At 32.1% G+C, this 18623-nt stretch overlaps 1 protein-coding gene across 14 annotated transcripts in view; it reads left to right on the forward strand.

The window, feature by feature from the left end:
* Nucleotides 1–18623, forward strand: part of LOC148599179 (myosin-IIIb-like) — a 93481-nt gene that overhangs the window by 43527 nt on the left and 31331 nt on the right. For 8 of the 14 annotated variants that reach the window (XM_088558397.1, XM_088558407.1, XM_088558403.1 and 5 more), the window contains 12 exons: nt 427–571; nt 1898–2051; nt 2685–2903; nt 3503–3517; nt 5887–6017; nt 7221–7238; nt 12123–12235; nt 12955–13104; nt 14564–14675; nt 14976–15138; nt 16297–16377; nt 17558–17893. In XM_088558397.1, the coding sequence (XP_088414523.1) occupies nt 427–571; nt 1898–2051; nt 2685–2903; nt 3503–3517; nt 5887–6017; nt 7221–7238; nt 12123–12235; nt 12955–13104; nt 14564–14675; nt 14976–15138; nt 16297–16377; nt 17558–17893 (1637 nt within the window). Of the gene's footprint in view, nt 1–426; nt 572–1897; nt 2052–2684; nt 2904–3502; nt 3518–5886; nt 6018–7220; nt 7239–9982; nt 9998–12122; nt 12236–12954; nt 13105–14563; nt 14676–14975; nt 15139–16296; nt 16378–17557; nt 17894–18623 lie in introns of all 14 variants that reach the window. The other 6 variants (XM_088558404.1, XM_088558412.1, XM_088558399.1 and 3 more) reach the window with 5 other exon arrangements.

Below are 18623 nucleotides of genomic sequence, written 5' to 3' on the forward strand. Positions count from 1 at the left end.
AATTGCATGATAAAAGATGTATAGTTTGAATGTAAAAGAATAAGAAAATGAAATGTAAATAATCCAAAAGACAACTTTCACATTAACTTCCATTTCAGAAAAGTTCTTCAATTATATCCAGCTCTACTGGCATATTTTAAGATCTGGAGACTGTAGTGGGGGCCAAAAGAAACATAATTTGATTGCTGTAAAGAATTTATAAATGATATATGTATTATAGAAGCATTTCAGATATTTTTATGGTTGGAGACATATTTCAACAACTGTTACTGTTCTTGTAGCCTTCCAATCTGACATCTTTTCTTAGTCTAGTATAATACCGTAAACCAGTTTCCACCACATTTGATGTGAATGGGAAATGTGAAAGTTGTCTATGACATCACATCTTTACTTCTTGCTGTAGTTTTCTTTTTTTTTATTTTTCAGTGCAGAGAACAATTTTATTATTGGACTGTTAGATATTTTTGGTTTTGAGAATTTCCCAAAGAATTCATTTGAACAGTTGTGTATTAACATAGCTAATGAACAGATACAGTACTACTTTAACCAGCATATCTTTGCCTGGGAAATGGTAAGTCATTATTATATTTGTATGAGATTTTTGTCTGTACTGAATTTTGCCATTTTTCTTTTATGTAGTAGTATTTTATTTTCGTTAGAGGTTTTAAGTTGCAGAAGTAACTCTAAGGCATGTAGGTAGATTGATGTATTCTATCTCCAGTTATAAGAGGGAGGTAACTGCACTTGTTATTCTTAATATCTTGGCATATTCAGTGTGAGGTTTTGTCTAATATTATAGATATAGTTATAGAGTTTAAATATTAGGATAATGTCCACAATTTAAGTAGGTAGACCTAGGGTAAGGGACATAACTCTTGAAATCTGTGATATGCTTGTATCATATTCAATTTCACTTAACCCTGAAAAGCTTTCATTTGAAACAGAATTAAGTTACCTTGATGCTTACTTGACATTGATGTGAAATGCTGAATATAAATGTTCCAATGATTTGTAAGAGTTGTGTCTCTTACCTTAAGTCTACCTACTTAAATTTGACGAATATTGGCAAATATATACTGAAGCATGAGGTCTCACTAACCACTTCCAGGTCAAGTGGCTACCCCAATATATAGTACCAAAAACACACTGAACCTAGATCTATGCATTGTAAGTGCATTATTTGTGTGTATTCTGATCAAAAGTAATCAAAATAAAGCTGAGAATGTGTACTTTAAAATCATATTTGTAATTTACTACAAAAGTGTATGAATATTGTTTACATGTGTGAGTAATTTGCTTCCATGCTATCAGTTAGCAGAAAAAGTAAAAATGTGGATTTTCAGTATTATTTATTCTACAATCATCATACCATTAGCAGAATGATTTTGGAAGCCTTATTTTCCAAGCTTCGCAATGGTATGCAACTTAATGATGTCATTTGTCTTGGTAATTCACAGTGAAACTTTGAAAATTACTTTTTTAATATGTAAAGTTATGGAAATGTTAGAAGTGGTTAGTGAGACCTGAACAACTGGAAAATTCAAATACCTCAAAATTGAAATACAAGGCTAGAACATGCAAGCAGGAAGCAAAGACAGTCTACATAATGTTGTAAACTGAATAAAATAGACTGCATAAAATAAATTGAAGATTATAGGTAACAAGACATAACACTAAAAAAGAGTTTTAATAAATCAGCTTAAATCTATTTTTAACAATTAGAAAAAGCTGAATATAAAGAAAAAAATAGCGGATAAAAACAGAGTTCAATCACCTTCTGAGTAGTGGTTCTTGTTTTTCGAGATATCAACAAGAATAACCCTAAAGTACTGACTTATAAGCCTGCATGTGCCATATATTTATGGAATTTTATGGAATTTTATTAACTTTTTTACAGGGTGAATATAAGAGTGAGGGTCTGGAAGGTATTAATGTAACATTTGTAGACAATCATCCTTTACTGGATATGTTCCTGATGAAGCCCATGGGACTTCTTGCTTTACTGGATGAGGAAAGCCATTTCCCGAAAGCTACAGATCATTCACTTGTTGGTAAGTTCATGGGTGTTGAGGGAAGGCATTTCCCCAAAGCTACAGATCATTCACTTGTTGGTAAGTTCATGGGTGTTGAGGAAGGGCATTTCCCCAAAGCTACAGATCATTCACTTGTTGGTAAGTTCATGGGTGTTGAGGAAGGGCATTTCCCCAAAGCTACAGATCATTCACTTGTTGGTAAGTTCATGGGTGTTGAGGGAAGGCATTTCCCCAAAGCTACAGATCATTCACTTGTTGGTAAGTTCATGGGTGTTGAGGAAAGGCATTTCCCCAAAGCTACAGATCATTCACTTGTTGGTAAGTTCATGGGTGTTGAGGAAAGGCATTTCTCCAAAGCTACAGATCATTCACTTGTTGGTAAGTTCATGGGTGTTGAGGAAAGGCATTTCCCCAAAGCTACAGATCATTCAATCTATAACTTGTATAGTGTTATACCATGATTACTCAAACTTTGTGCATTATTTATGTAGGTCATATAATTTCAGTACTCTGTGTTGTAGTCAGTAATATTTCATTTACTGTTTAAAACTATATTTGTATTTTTCTTTAAAAAATACAAATTTGGTCAAACTGTTAATGAAATATTTAGAAAACATAAATGATATGAATATTTTTTTTTCTCTTTTCCAGAAAAATTTCACAAAAATATCCAGTCACAAAGTTATATTCGTCCAAAGGGAAGTAATTTGACATTTATTGTTGACCATTATGCTGGCCGTGTGGTGTATGATGGGATGGGATTCCTGGAGAAAAACCGAGACAGACTTCCTGGCGATGTTGTTAACATGTTACGAGCATCAGAAAATGCTGTGGTTAAATCCCTTTTCCAGACTCATCTTACGAAAACAGGTAAATTAGTAAAAAATCAGTAGAGTCTTATAGCCTGTGAAATTTGTACTTGAACCTGATGACTTTATAATTAGTTCAGGAGAGTTTTATGCTGATATTGAGGGTATAATATGATTAATAAAAGAACTTCAGGCATAGACACTACTTACTAAAGAATACAGTCAGGTCTTAGAATATTTTAAACTTCTGGATGAATAACAATCAAGGTTTCAACTCTACACAAATCTACTTACATGTAGATGTGTGAATTTTCCAAAATATGAAAGTAATCAAATCTGGAACTTCTGTTTATTGAGGATCAAATCAGGAACTTCCATTTATAGAGAATCAAATCTGGAACTTCCATTTATTTTTTTTGTACAAAAATTGTCATTAAAGCATGTGGACAATGTTATAGTCAATTGAGATGGATATTTGGTTATGTTGAAGGCCACACTTACTCAGGTTCGGATAAAGAAACCATTTTAATCTGAACAACCAAATAAGCAGCATTATGAACTTAGTTTTTCTTTTTTATTTCTAGCTAATTCCTAGTAGTTTCATTTGTAGAGCTTTCGTTAATTACATGATGTAACTAAGTTTCTACTATTTATTTTTAGGTCTTAATTTTTCAGGTATAAAGATAGAACACTCTAACATTAACAATACAATGTGATTTTTTTTTTTCTTTTATTTCATTACAAAGTAATAGCATGAATTTCATTTAACACTTTTAAAAAAAACATATACTAAAAATTGGGTGTTATGGGATGAATATATGTTCCAATACCAATATCAGGGAAATAATTTTTCTGGGGAATCAATTATTTTCGACATTTAACTTTTTTGATTCTTTATTATACAAAATGGTAACTTCCCATTTTGCTAATACACTATGTTGTTCTTAATACTGCTGTTGAGACCATTTTTTACATCCTATACAAGAATTTCATGCTATTTTTGTCTTTCTTAGAGCAATCGACTTCAGTTTAAGTGTGATACAATGCTTTGCGTGGTCATGTAGAAATCTTGCTTTAAAGTGTTGTGAATTGAATTGTTCCTTAATTTATCTGTGGTTGCCAAGTACAAATTTTGATGTAAAATGTTTATGTGTTTATTCAAATTTATCAAAATTTACAGGTCATTTAAATTTAAAGTTAAAGGACAAATGTAGTAGGTCAATGAGGTCAGAAACAATATCATGGAAAGTATGATTTATTAACTTTCATTTTTATTTTTAGCTCACCTGGCCAAAAGCCATGTGAGCTGTTGCCATCACGTGGCGTCCGTTGCTGTCCTCATCTGTAGTCGTCCACATTAACAATTTTTCAAAACTCTTCTCCTCTAACACTACTTGACCAATTGGAAACATACTTGGTATGAATGTTCCTTGGGGTATCCTGCATATAACTGATGTATTGTATTTTGATCCATAAAAAAACATGGCCATAATTACTAAAATTATAATATAGGGATCAGACAGTAGTTTTTCGCATATATCTCTAAAACCGTTAGGTTTATCTGAATTCTGAATTCTGGCAAAAGTGTTCAGAATATTGAGATATATCTGTGGTCAAATTTTCATTTTAATCTGTTTGGCTGTGTTGGAGTTATTGCCCTTTTTCAATGTTTTCTTTTTGCTATTTTTAATGTCATTTCTTTCAAAAATCTTCTCCTCAAACACTACTTGACCACTTTGAACTAAACTTGGTATGAATGTTCCTTGGGGTATCCTACATAGAACCAATATGGGGATTATTTATCTGTTGAAAAACATGGCCACTGTTACTAAAAATAGAATGTGGGGTCAGACAGTAGTTTATCGCATACATCTCCAAAATCGTTAGGTTTAGCCAAACTCTTTCAATTACAGAAATGATCCATATTATTAGGCCTTCAGAAGTGTTTAGGGATTAAAGTTGTCAGGTGACTCCTTGTAAGAGTTATTGCCCTTGAAAGATGAAAAATGACACTTTTTTTTAAAAAGTTTTCAGCCAATATCTTGAAAACTATAATAAATAAAAAGAAACTTTCAGTTTCTGAAAGGATCCTTATGATAAGTCCTACCAAAGTCTTTTTAGCCAATATTTTTTCACAACTCCTTGTTAAATTTATTGCCCTTGAAAGACAAACTTTAATCAGGTTGGTGATTCAGGCTCCGTGAGTCTCTTGTTAGGAATATTGATTACTGATTAATAAACAAAGAGGCCTTTCAAAATCTTGAATTGTAGTCAATATGGTCAAATGAAATTAGATAGTCAAATAATAAAATGATATAAGATACTTTCATAAATCCAAAATTACAAGTCTAGATTTGATTTTTATTTTATGCTTTTTTTTAACTGCAAGGGGAGGCATGGAACTAAATACTCACAAGGGAGATAACTGCATTATTAACAAATTGACTGGCATGTGATCTTACTAACAAGTTATCTAAACTACATCTTTTTTCTATGCGAAGTGTGAACTATCCCTAAGAATTACAAAGTATCCTGCATGCAAGGTGATGTGAAAAATAACGAAACAGTATAACATGCTATTTCATAAATCGTTACAATTTTGCCTTTTAACTTACAAAAGTTAAAGAAACAGATAGCAAACATCTTTATTGTTATAAAACCTGTCTTGTAACAAAAATGTTTACAAAATAAATGATGAGGTAAAAAACGATATAGTCAAAAACTATTGAAGCAGTCATGATGTACCAATATATACTAAATTCACATCTATGATACATGTACAAGCAAATAACTTATGTTTGAAATTTTTAAATATTTGTAATAAAAATTCCAATAAAACCTGTCTTAAATGGTAAATTCATAATAATGGCAATATTTCCTAATAAAATCATTAACAACTTATTTTAACAAATGAGTTATACTTAATTATGTCATTATTTCTTTTTATGGGCTTATTGGGCTGTAAATGTAAAGTATGAGGTATCTTATATCATCAATATGTTATTTAGTGAGTATTGAGAACACACCCTATTGCATATTTACAGGTAATCTGGCCAGTAATTCTCGTGGACCAACACCAAATGCTAGTGCTCTGAATTCACCTTTCGGGTCAATGAACTCTATCAATGTACAGAGTTATTCATCCAAACATTCCACGGGATTTGGAGGAAGCAAGGTATATATGTACTGCTTCTTTGTTTTATTTTGATCGGAATTCTTGACTTTTCGTCTTTTTGTCTTCTTGGAACGATTTGGAAATTTCACATAAAGTTGCAAGCGTTATATTAAGTCGTCAATGGAAAAAATGGATTGTAGTGGATACAATTACAAAAAATTCCACACTTCCACTGTCATGTGAAATTGACTACAGTATATGATCTACTTCAATCATTAGAACAAAGTTTAATGGGAGATAACTATGATGCTATAAACCAACTTTATTTTATTTTACCAATTTTTATTCTGTCTATTTTTGTTATCATATGTAAGCTTATATTTCTGAAATTTTCAACCATAGCTGGTTGATTATGAAATTTCCCAAGATGTGAGAAATTTCATAAGGCCAAAATAAAAAATTTCCAAAAAAATAATTGGCAAATAATTGAATGTGTATATTGTCTTTTTTTTTGTCCTTTAAGATCACCATATTAAGATGGTTAATAACATCCTAGGATCAGCATGTGTTTGTTGTAAATGACAACTCTATTGTTTCTGTCAATATTGTATTCTCTCAACAAAGCACTAAAACAGTCATATCTATCATTTTGTGTCAATTTTTCTTTCATCAACTAATTGAAATTCATTCACTTGTGATAGAGCAACTGATATATAGTGTATGTTAGACTTGTTCCTTTGCACTACGGTTTTACCAGAATGGATTCTAGTCTACCATTCAAGCTCTATGAAATTTGTCTTTTACAGAATGTTGAGTTCAGTATGGAAAGCAAAGTATTATTCTGTTTTAAGATAATGACTGAAAAAATGACAAAAATCTATTTCTACATGATAAAAGTGTTAAGAAAAAATTTATTTAGAAGATATTACATTGTTTTACTGGAAGTAAATAATAAAATGCAGATGGGTCCTTGGATTTCTAGATTGGAAATTCCGGTAGGAAAAATGAAACTAGAACAAGACTAACAAACCCTATTGATGACAATCTGACATTATTGAGTTATGTTCATACATCATCTGTGAATTGTATTTACATACAGTTTGAGATTATCATATGTCAAGTCATCAACTGGCAACAAAATGGAAATTTTGAAATAGTTACTTTTCATTTTTTTCTTTATGTTTTGGTAGAAGATTTGTTTTATATATAGCAGTTACAGATCATTTTATAACATCTAAGTAACCATCATCCATTTTGTTTTAGTCCAAGTATTTATACAGTGTAAGTCAATCTCACTTGAGTTATCCCCCTTTACTTATTATCACACTGCCTTATCATGATCATTTTTGTCCTTAATCTGATATATGTAGGTCTTCAATAGAAATTATATCCATAGGACTGTGCCATATTTTACAGGGAACATAACACATTGCTTACTCTAAAGGGAGACAACTCTTCCTTCATCAAACAGGTCCCTACAAAAAAATAGATACATGTATGTATTAATTATTCTTTTATATTCCTAAATCATCAATAATTTGGTTATCCCTACTGAGACCTGTAAGTAATAGCTGATTGAAATGATTGGAAAAGATCCAATACCTAAAAATTTCTGTTCCCTTTTTCTTCATAAGTAATTACATTTATTGTATTGGAATTAGTTTTACCTTATCTTATGCTTATTTTGAAAATAAACTATTGCAGATCTACATATCTGGTTAAAAATATCACATTCCATAATTCACTGCTTATAACATATAATTAGTTTCATTTTCATAAGTTAGCACATTTATCTTTGTATTCTTATTTCTGATTTTGTTCATCAACTTCAAAAGAGCTTTATTTTTGTTTTTGTTTATAAGAGCTTCTGTTGATGTGTTAGTACTGGTAGTTAAGTTGTACATAAACTGTTTTGACAGATTGTCAATATGATTTTGTTTTATTTTCATGGTGGTCTAAACCAGCATATTAAAGTCTTGAGAATGTTTATCTTGACTTTTAGTAAGGAATTTATACATACCTGTTAACTTGAGGAACAACACTTATGGGGGATTCTCCCTCACTGACACTGTCTCCATACCTGTTAACCTTTGGAACAGTTCATGTTGGATATTCTCCCCATTGACACTGTCTCATATGGGAGAAGTTAAATTAATTTTTTTCATACAAAATTCAATTATTAAGCATTTTTCACAGTCAGTATAATAATTTTACAAGAAACATCCAACAAATCTTACATATTGAAATGGGAGATTCTAAATTTTTCATTGTTTTTGTGGGAGGGTTAACTGGAATGATTTTTAAAGAAATGACAGTTTCTTCTATTCTCTTGTCAAACAAATATTTAGTGTTGATGTATTAACAGTACATTTACAAATGGCACTCCTCTGTGTTGTTACAATGTACATTGTTAGGTGCAAATGAACAGGGAACCAGTCATGTCCATTAGGCACTGTATGTTATATTAACTTTTGCCTGCTGGGATGGTTTCTTTGAATTAATATCATTTTACCAGTAGGCATTGTAGGTTATATTAACGTTTGCCTGCTGAGGTCATTTGTTTGAATGAATTTCATTTTACTAGTAGGCACTGTATGTTATGTTAACATTGTTTGCCTGCTGGGGTCATTCCTCTGAGTAAATATCATTTTACCAGTAAGCACTGTATGTTATATTAGAATTATTTGCCTGCCGAGTTCCTTGCTTTGAGTTATAAACAGTGAGCAGATTTTCTTTATTTTTGTTACTTTTTCTATCTTCCATATTTTATACTACTCACCTTCTTGGCTTTTATTGAGTTCATTCTACCTTTTTTTATTGCTTTACGTTGGAAGAATGAGTTTATGTTCCTTGGAAAATGAGTAAGTTATCATTTGAGGTGAGTGAATATTGGAATGAGTAAGTTATCATTGGAGGTTGAGTGAATTTGGAATGAGTGAGTTATCATTGGAGGTTGAGTGAATTTTGGAATAAGTAAGCTATTATTGGAGGTTGAGTGAATTTTGGAATGAGTGAGTTATCATTGGAGGTTGAGTGAATTTTGGAATGACTGAGTTATCAATGGAAAATGAACAAATTGACATTGAAAAGGAAGGAGTTTTCATTATTGAATAATAAGTGAGTCTATTAGGTGATATACCAAGATCAGTAAGCACTGGCTTGGAATCTTTTGTCATTTGATATTTGTATCATCAATTTTAACTTCAACTCATTATGTACAGAAAGGTTTGGTGATGACTTATTTTTAGCATATTTCTACATATTTAGCTTCATCCCTTCTTTATTCAAGCACATTATTTTCATTAGTGTTAATTATGACTCAGTATATATATTTTTGCTTCATGTACTGTAAGATAGTTTTCTATATCCCATTGTTCTTTCAGAATAAAGAGATTTTTCATTGTATTTACATGTAGCTTTTTCCATCATGTCAAGTTCTGACGAAATTAGTAATGTTGAATGTTTCTTGAATTGACCAATATAATAAGACCCTATTTTATACCATATACAGTCATGTACAGTGAGTTATGAGTTATTCGGAACACTTTATATGTAGGTGTTTAACGCACTGATGTAAAAGATTTTGCTCTTAAGACAGTCATATCTTTTTTTCTCGAAGGACCTGATTTTTATGAACTTGCATCCATATACTTTTATCTTAGTTCGTTTTTCCTGATCACTAAAAGCTTGAATTTCTTTGCAACTATAAACTCTGCTCTTTGTAAAACAAGAAATAAAATTAAGCCATAAACATGTCTTAACATCATGCTGTGATGTATACAGGTAGAGGCTAATTATAACCCTCACACTTCTCTCTTATTTCTTGAAAAATTTTTTTGGAATCAAACGTTCCTAAAAATCATTAAAATATTAAAGAGAAGATGATATTAACAATCTAAAACTTGTGACTTCAGAAATAATAAATTTTCTTAATTTCACTGACTTGCAAGCTGGGTTTTTTTTTCCTGTTTTATCCATAATGCATTCGCCAGATTCTTAATATGGTTAATATTGCATGTTTACAGATTTACAGTGCTCTTGTGAGTAACTATTTATAGAAATTGTGTATCTATTTTTAGACATCTATTAATAGAATTTCCATTTTTAGAATACAGTATAATTGTATGCATTAGAAAATATATTCATAGTGACCATGACATCATCCTAACTTTTCATCAAGGGTCAATATATGGATCACAACCATACACAAACTCTCAAATATATCAGAAGCTGTGTTGTGTCTAGCCATAATCAGTAATCACAATCTTTTTATGGTTCACCCTTAAAGAAGGAGTTATCACCATTGAATTTATCCAACATAGATCTTTCTATTAATATGACAAAATATGGTACATGTATCTCTGATTACAAAATATGATTTCTCTTTCAATTTATTTCTAAGTTTAAAGTGTTATGTTTCAAAGCTTAAACACAGTACGCTTGATAAGATAAGCTTTTATCCTTTTGAATAAAACCAGTATCTGTTTACAGTGGAATATTTGTATAATGTACTTTTCAAACTAATTTCAATTTTAAAAGTAGAAAAAAGAGAATTGAAAGGTTCTATTTCATTATCAATATATTTATAATTTTATATCCCTGCTCCGTAGTAGAGGATTAAATATTTTACCCTTGTCTGTGCTTCACTCTGTAATAATTTTTTCATGTCACACTTTTCTCAGCAACTACTCATCAAAATTTTTTATACATTCTTCCTGTAGGTATGCCATTGGTTGGGATATACTTTTGGGAAAATTCAACAACTTCCTGTTTACCAAGGACTTTGTTTATTTTCCTTATATCATAATTAAAATCTGATAAGCCATTGGTCTCAAATTTCTTATTTGAAATGATTTCCATTGAAAAATATGATGTTAATATACACCATCAGTTGTTTTATTCAAAGAAACTTGTTCAGTAAAGCAGTAAGTGATGATTATAAGAGACTCACATCGCTGAACCTTTATAATATGTAGTAATTATGTTTGCTTCTTAAATTTTCTGCTTGTTTAAGCTTCAGACTAACCAATCAAAAGCTATGTCACCATATGCTTTATGGCCAAAATTGAACAGCTGACAGATTTTGGGATAAACTTGAAACTGAAAAAAATGATATTCTATCTCAAGCAGTATCAGTGATTTCAGCACTTTGATTCATTGTCCAGTGGAATAAATTTTGTCTTAAAACCATTTCATTACATCAACTCATTACCTTAATAGATTTGTTATTTGTGTTTTCTTACAAGTCTTTGAAATGCCAATCAAATTATGTAGGTAAATTTTTAATTTTCATTTTCATATTTGAGGAAACATAAATTTTCAAATTCATAGCAAACCAAATTCTGTATATAAGGTAATTTTCCTTCGGCGAATTTTAGCAGTCTGTCTTGAAACACCAAAATAAATTTAATGAAATACTGTAGGCTTAAGTGTTTTATACACCACTTATCATCTCCAAAAATAAGAAACACAGATAAATTTTTTAAACCTTATTTGCTTAAAAAAAATCACAGAATTTTACATCGGCCATAATACACCGCCATATAGTACCAATATTAAATGTGATATACTGAAGCATTTCAAAGGTTGAGGATTTAGCACATTTGTTTGAACTGAAAGGATTTGTTGTGTATTTAGCACATACTTTTATAGGTCTTTTCTCTTATGTGTATCATTTCTATTTAGTGTATTTATTTATACATCTACATGTATATTTTTGTATTCAGTGTATTTAGCAGTCTTTGTTCTCGATCATCATTTTATTATATGGAAATAGCGACAGATCTATACATATCAGGTCCTGATCTGAAAATTAAATAGAATACAAACTTTGTTATTGTGAAAATGTTGTTGTGGATATTTTAATTTAACTGAAAACTTTTCAATTTTTATGCCCTTAACCTGTATAATGAACAAGTTTTTTACAACTTAACTTTGCAGTATGATTGAATGCCAAACATATGAACCAATCTATGATAAGATAACAAAGATTAAGTAAAAAGAGATATATTTTAACCATAGGAAATAAAAATTATTTTGTAAAATCTACTCTGCTCATTTAAAAAGTACATTGCATTATGATTTCTTTTCTATTGAGTTCTAAGTCAGTAGTGGCAAGCTATCTAGAATGATATTAAACTATGACCATTTTTTTTTCTGTTTCAGGGATCAGCATCCACCAGTATGACCAGAATACAACAGACAGTAGCAACCTACTTCAGATATTCACTAATGGATCTCATGTCAAAAATGGTTGCAGGAACACCACATTTTGTCAGGTAAGATCAGGCCAATAGTGCACGATCACTGTCTCTAGTAAGATCCCATGACCGTGATATGGCCTGTAGTCCACATTGTCTAGTAAGATCACATGATAGTCATATGATCTGTAGTCCACGCTGTGTCTAGTAAAATCACATGACAGTCATATGGCCTGTAGTACAAACTGTGTTTAGTAAGATCACATGACTGTCATATGGCCAGTTGTCTAAAATTGTGTCTAGTAAGATCACATGACAGTGATATGGCTTGTCCTCCACACTGTGTCAACTAAGATCACATAACAGTCATATTGCTTGTAGTCCACACTGTGTCTAGTAAGAGTATATGACAGTGATATTGTCTGTAGCCATCACTGTGTTTAGTAAGTTCACAAGACAGTCGTGTGGCGTGTGCTCCACTCTGTGTTTAGTAAGATCACATGACAGTCATATGGCCTGTAGTCCAAAATTGTGTCTTGTATCACATGATCATGGCAGTCATATGGCCTGTAAGTCAATACAGTATAAAGCATAAACACTTTGTCAAGCAAGATCACATGGCAGTCACGTGCCTTTTATTGTCCACATGCTGTCATTTAAGATCGCATGACCAAGTGATATGAAAAGTAGATATGTACTCAGTTCTATGTGTTGCTGTGAATTTCATTTTGTTTTTTCTGTCTTTTTAAAATTGAAATTAGAGTACTAGTGTAACCATAGTTTCAATGGTATTAAAGGTGTATCCGTCCCAATGCTGACAACTTACCAGATCAGTTTGACCATGAGAGGGTAACAGTTCAGCTGAGGTATACAGGGGTACTAGAGACAACAAGGATCAGGAGGGAAGGATACTCGCATAGGATACCATTTGCCGAGTTTATAAGGAGGTAAATTAATTATCAAGTTCTCTTATTCTGTAAACCAACTTTGTAGTTGTTTTGTGAGCATGAAAAATCTGCAAAAATGATTTAATTTAATTGGGTTTTTCTCATGTGGACAGAATAAGTTATTTTCCGTAAATTAACTTGGTACTGTGACGTCATTAACATTCTTTTGTCCATGGTCCGCAATTCAAATAATTCCAACCTAAATACAGCTCTGATGATGTAACAAATCTTAATTTTGATTTTAATCAATTAGAAATTCAATCACAAGGATTGTTTCTTCATTAATCAATTCCTAGTTCATGAAGCATAAACTGCCCCAAAGTTGGTTATTTCATATTACCAGGTGAAAAATTCAAAACTTCAAATAAATGTTTCCTTCATTATGGAATACATGTAGAACAGAGTATCAGTCTTGTAGTCTAAACCCAACCCCCTTTTTTTTTACCTTTAATTTGGTTTGGTTTAGACAGGTGTTTAGTTTTCCCAGGTTCACAATACATTTAAAATGATAGAAAGTGTCTGGTTTAGACAAGTTTTATTTTTTTTAGGTTCTGTTTAGACAAGGGAAATATAGTTAATTCCCTCATACATGCATATGTAAATAAGTATTCACAAAATTCTTTGGCTTTCAGTAGTCATTTTATATCCAAAATGCCTGTACCATATCAAGATCATTACGATGGTTTCCATAATATCAACATAAAAAAAAAGAAATACCAAAGTTTGAGTAGTTGGATGATTCAAATACATCAAAATAAAAAAATATGGTCTAAACGTGAACACATGAAACAGGAACTATCTAGAAATACAATGTAGTGAACCAAATAAAAAAAGATATCACATAAGAACTGAAAATAAGGGAAACAAGAATAAAGCACTAGCAATATGATGTACCACAATAGAAAACCCAAAAAACAAACGAGAGTGACATCAGGTTCTCTGGAAGGGTAAGCATGTCCTGCTTGGCCAGAGGCATCTGCCATCCAGCTGACCAGTTTTTACCCTGATATTGTCATTTGTTACACTTTCCATTTGGCTAAAGTCTGCATTTAATCACAATTTTGTTATTACCCTTCATTTGTTAATGATTTATTTTGTCTCCGCCTTTAAGTCTTTCCAATAAATTGACCGTTTAATGTTATGCATGATTTTTTACTCAATTTTAACTCAACTTCCTGTTTACGGAACTTCTCCTGTTGAATTTTTGGAGTGGCAGAGAATCCATGTTTAATTGGTAGTAATTTTTCTAGTTTGATATTTGGTTGGACAATGTTTAAAACTACTTCCTTTGGCTGAAGTCAAGAAATATGCAATGAAAGCAATTTATTTTTTTATTATCAAATAAATAACTAATGGCTATAATAACTTTTGCAAGCTCAAACATTTTTGAAAACACAAGAACAGCAGTATCTATGATTTAAAACATATACAATTATGTATTGATTATAAACGCTTTCAGATATCACATGTTGGTTTTTGGTCACCAGGAGAAAGTGGAGTACTCCAGAGACTGCTGTTTTAGGATGTTAGAAAGACTTAAAATGGAGAACTGGGCTCTGGGAAAGTCTAAGGTAAGACTGGTTTTAGAATGTCATAAAGACTTAAAATGGAGAATTGGGCCATGGGAAAGTCTAAGGTAAGATCAGTTTTAGGAAGTCAGAAAGACTTAAAATGGAGGAGAGGGCCCTGAAAAAGACTGAGGTAAAAAAGGCTGAAAAACGAGAACTGGACCTGAGGAAAGTTGATGGTATGATTGATTTTAGGACGTCAGAAAGACATAAAATGGAGAATTGAGGCGTCAGATTACCTTTCTTAATTTGCATTTAAAATACGAAGTTTCCATTGGATCAGAATTCCATGTTTATTTGTAGGTATTTTTGAAGTATTACCACATGGAACACTTAGCAAGGATATTTGAAGAGAGAAATAAGAAGGCTATTGTCATCCAATCAGTTGTCAGAATGTGGTTAGCGCAGAACAGATTCCTTAAACAGAAATGGCAAAGAGAAAAGGCAGCCATCAGACTACAAGCTTGTAAGTTATTGGGGATTTGTAGCTAGGGAAAAGGCAGTCATCAGACTACAAGCTTGTAGGTTATTGGGGATTAGTAGTTAGGGAAAAGGCAGCCATCAGATTGTGTGCTTGTAAGTTATTGGGGATTTGTAGCCATGGGAAAGCAGATATTAGATTACAAGCTTGTAGGTTATTTGTAGCCAGGGAAAAGGCAGCCATCAGACTGCAAGCTTGTAAGTTATTGGGGATTTGTAGCCAGGGAAAAAGCAGCCATCAGACTGCAAGCTTGTAGATTATTGGGGATTAGTAGTTAGGGAAAAGGCAGCCATTAGACTGCAAGCTTGTAGGTTATTGGGGATTAGTAGTTAGGGAAAAGGCAGCCATCAGACTGCAAGCTTGTAAGTTATTGGGGATTTGTAGCCAGGGAAAAAGCAGCCATCAGACTGCAAGCTTGTAGGTTATTGGGGATTAGTAGTTAGGGAAAAGGCAGCCATCAGACTGCAAGCTTGTAGGTTATTGGGGATTAGTATTTAGGGAAAAGGCAGCCATCAGGCTACATGCTTGTAAGTTATTTGGGGATTTGTAGTCAGGGAAAAAGCAGCCATCAGACTGCAAGCTTGTAGGTTATTGGGGATTAGTAGTTAGGGAAAGAGCAGCCATCAGACTGCAAGCTTGTAGGTTATTTGGGATTAGTAGTTAGGGAAAAGGCAGCCATCAGGCTACATGCTTGTAAGTTATTGGGGATTTGTAGCCAGGGAAAAGGCAGCCATCAGACTGCAAGCTTATAAGTTATTGGGGATTAGTAGGTAGGGAAAAGAGATACTTGATAAGAATTTGTATTGTTATCTATGGCTTGGGTTGGGGAGATGAAGGGGAGAAGCAGCTTTTGGACATGTTATGTGGATCTGTGGCCTGGGATGTTAGGGGTTACTGATAGTGGGGGAGCAGCCAAGTTTTGATGATGAATGGTTTGGTATTAGTTGGTGGAGAGAAGCTGCCATTGAACATTAATCTTGTTGCTTTTAGGGAAAAGATTTGCAAAATTGCAAAAATTATTGATAGTGAAATATGCATTAAATAATGTAGTACATGTATAAGGTATTCTGGAAATCGAGGTTGGTTATTTTTCATGAGAATATTATTTTCTGTGAATGAATTATTTCATTCATATAATTTCAGTTACCAAGATGATAATAGCAAGAAAAACCTTTAATGAGGAGAAGAAAAAGAGAGTTAAAGCTGCACTTTTGGTCCAGAAATGTAAGTTAAAACAACTCAATTTTAAAAAAGTCCAGAAATGTAAGTTAAGGATGTTCACTGTATTATCTAAGAATAACAAGGATTTCTAAGGGTTGTGAAATCTTTTAAGGTCTTTCAAGCTAGAACAATATAAGAAGAAAAAATAGATAAATTAGTAAGCTTGTTTTAGAGATGATTTTTTTTAGGAAAAAGATTTCTCTAGATTTTCCATAGGTGTTTCTTAGTAGGTTTTATTTATTAATAACAGTGAGGAAATAATAATGATTTCATAAAGACTCCCCAATTGAGGTTTAATATTATGAAACGCAAAGAAGGGTCACTGAGCTATAAACAGAAAGGGTCACTGGGCTGAAAACCAGAAGGGTCACTTGGCCGAAAATAGGAAGGGTCACTGGACTAAAAACATTAATGCCATGGAATGAATAAAACCAGAGGAGTCAGAAAATCTGTCAAAAATGGCTGAAAATCACTAGAGAACATCCTTAAAAAACTTATTGTATGGTAAGATTTATGTTTTACAAAACAATGGTGGTTGCATAGGCAGAATATTTTCGCATGAATTTTCTGAGAATTTTTTTTTTTAAATATTGCGAAGAAAACTTCAAGTAAATTTCATGTGAACTATATTTGCTTGTGTAATTGCCGTGTAAAATCCAGAACAGGAAGTTTAATAATTTTCTGACGTGCTAAAATGGTAGTCACGCAAAAAAGATGATATCAAACAAGAAATGTACTGACCGTAGAGAAAATATTTTTCGTAACATTTTTCTTAGCAACTATAAATCACATCCATTAGATATTTAGTGTGTAATTTCAGTATGTGGTCCCATATCGTGGGATGTGATATCAGGTCTGTCACACTTCTACAGCAACCATTTCTGTCTTTGACTATTTTTTTTTTGCCTAGTGGTTTCATGAAAAAGGAGTGGATCATTTAAGTATTACGATAAATGTGAGTCACAGGTTCAGCTTCATGTATTATAATGAGCATGTGTCACTTAAGATTTTAGTTGTGTTTGAACTTACCCTCAACAACAGATCTTCTGTAGGGAGGGGTCACTTATATCCTATATCTTAACACATTTCTTGAATTAAAACCTTTTAAAATCATGTAGCATTTTAGTAAAATTAGTTTAGGACCACAATAACATAAGGTATTTATCAAATGTTCTTATTTCAGCCATGAAAGGATTTATGGCCAGGAAGAAAATCAAACCACAGATTGAGAAACATCGCCATCAGGTTGCTGCAGCAACACTCATTCAGTCTAAATATAGAGGCTATCTAGCTGTGAAAGAACGGAAAAAACTTCTGGCTGAGAAAAAACGTCTTGACGAACTTTTACTTGCCGAACAAAGAAGAATAGAACATGAACAAAAATTAAAACGCGAAGAGGAAAATAGACAAAGGGAAGAAGAAAAAAGGATGTTACAGGAGAAAGAAAAGAAGGAGAAAGAGGAAAGGGAGAGAAAAGAGATGAAAAGAAAGACAAGTAGTGCAATAAAAATACAGAGAGGTAAGGCCAACTCACAATAATTTGGTGGCTCTCGGCCCTGTTTACAAAATAATACACAAAATCAGTTTGTCATCACAGTATCAAAGAAAATGACCTACAAAATCATTCATCCAGCACATATATATCAATTGTTATAGTTCAAATACATATATTAGTAATTTGAATTAAAGGACTTAAAGTAGGGTTTGTCTCTTAGGAAATACTACTTCAATTGTACCACTGAACGAGCCCACAAAGCAATTGTGATAAGATATTTAATTTGCATGAACATTGAATTTATATACTGAAAAGAATTATGTAAGGGCTGTTCCGGAATTTTATAGATGGGGTTTGGAGGCTCTTTTTTGCTATTGCTCCATTCACAAGTTAAAACCTGTGTTTTTTTCTTTATTGTTCTGTACAAAAAAAGGACACTTTATCCGCTCCTAATCCAGCACATGATTAATTTTGAAACAGTCCTTATCATTGATTTATCATATATCATACATTCAGACCCCCACATGATTAATTATGGAACAGTTCTGATCATAAATACAATAGAGTATCTTGATATAGTTCATTTTGCTAAACAAATTACAAAATAAATCTCTGAGGATCAAGCTCTGTTTAGTACATTGTAATAAGGAGATTATCACATTGTGTTTGAAGATTTGAAATCATCAATCAAGGATTAAACAGTGGAAAACAAGTATTTGCCACTGTCAAATCAAGATTGACTTCAAATACGGTT

Source organism: Perna viridis, chromosome 13, assembly GCF_037379345.1.
Source record: "Perna viridis isolate PV_CMFRI_1.1 ecotype Kerala chromosome 13, ASM3737934v1, whole genome shotgun sequence".
Classification (NCBI taxonomy): Eukaryota; Metazoa; Mollusca; class Bivalvia; order Mytilida; family Mytilidae; genus Perna; species Perna viridis.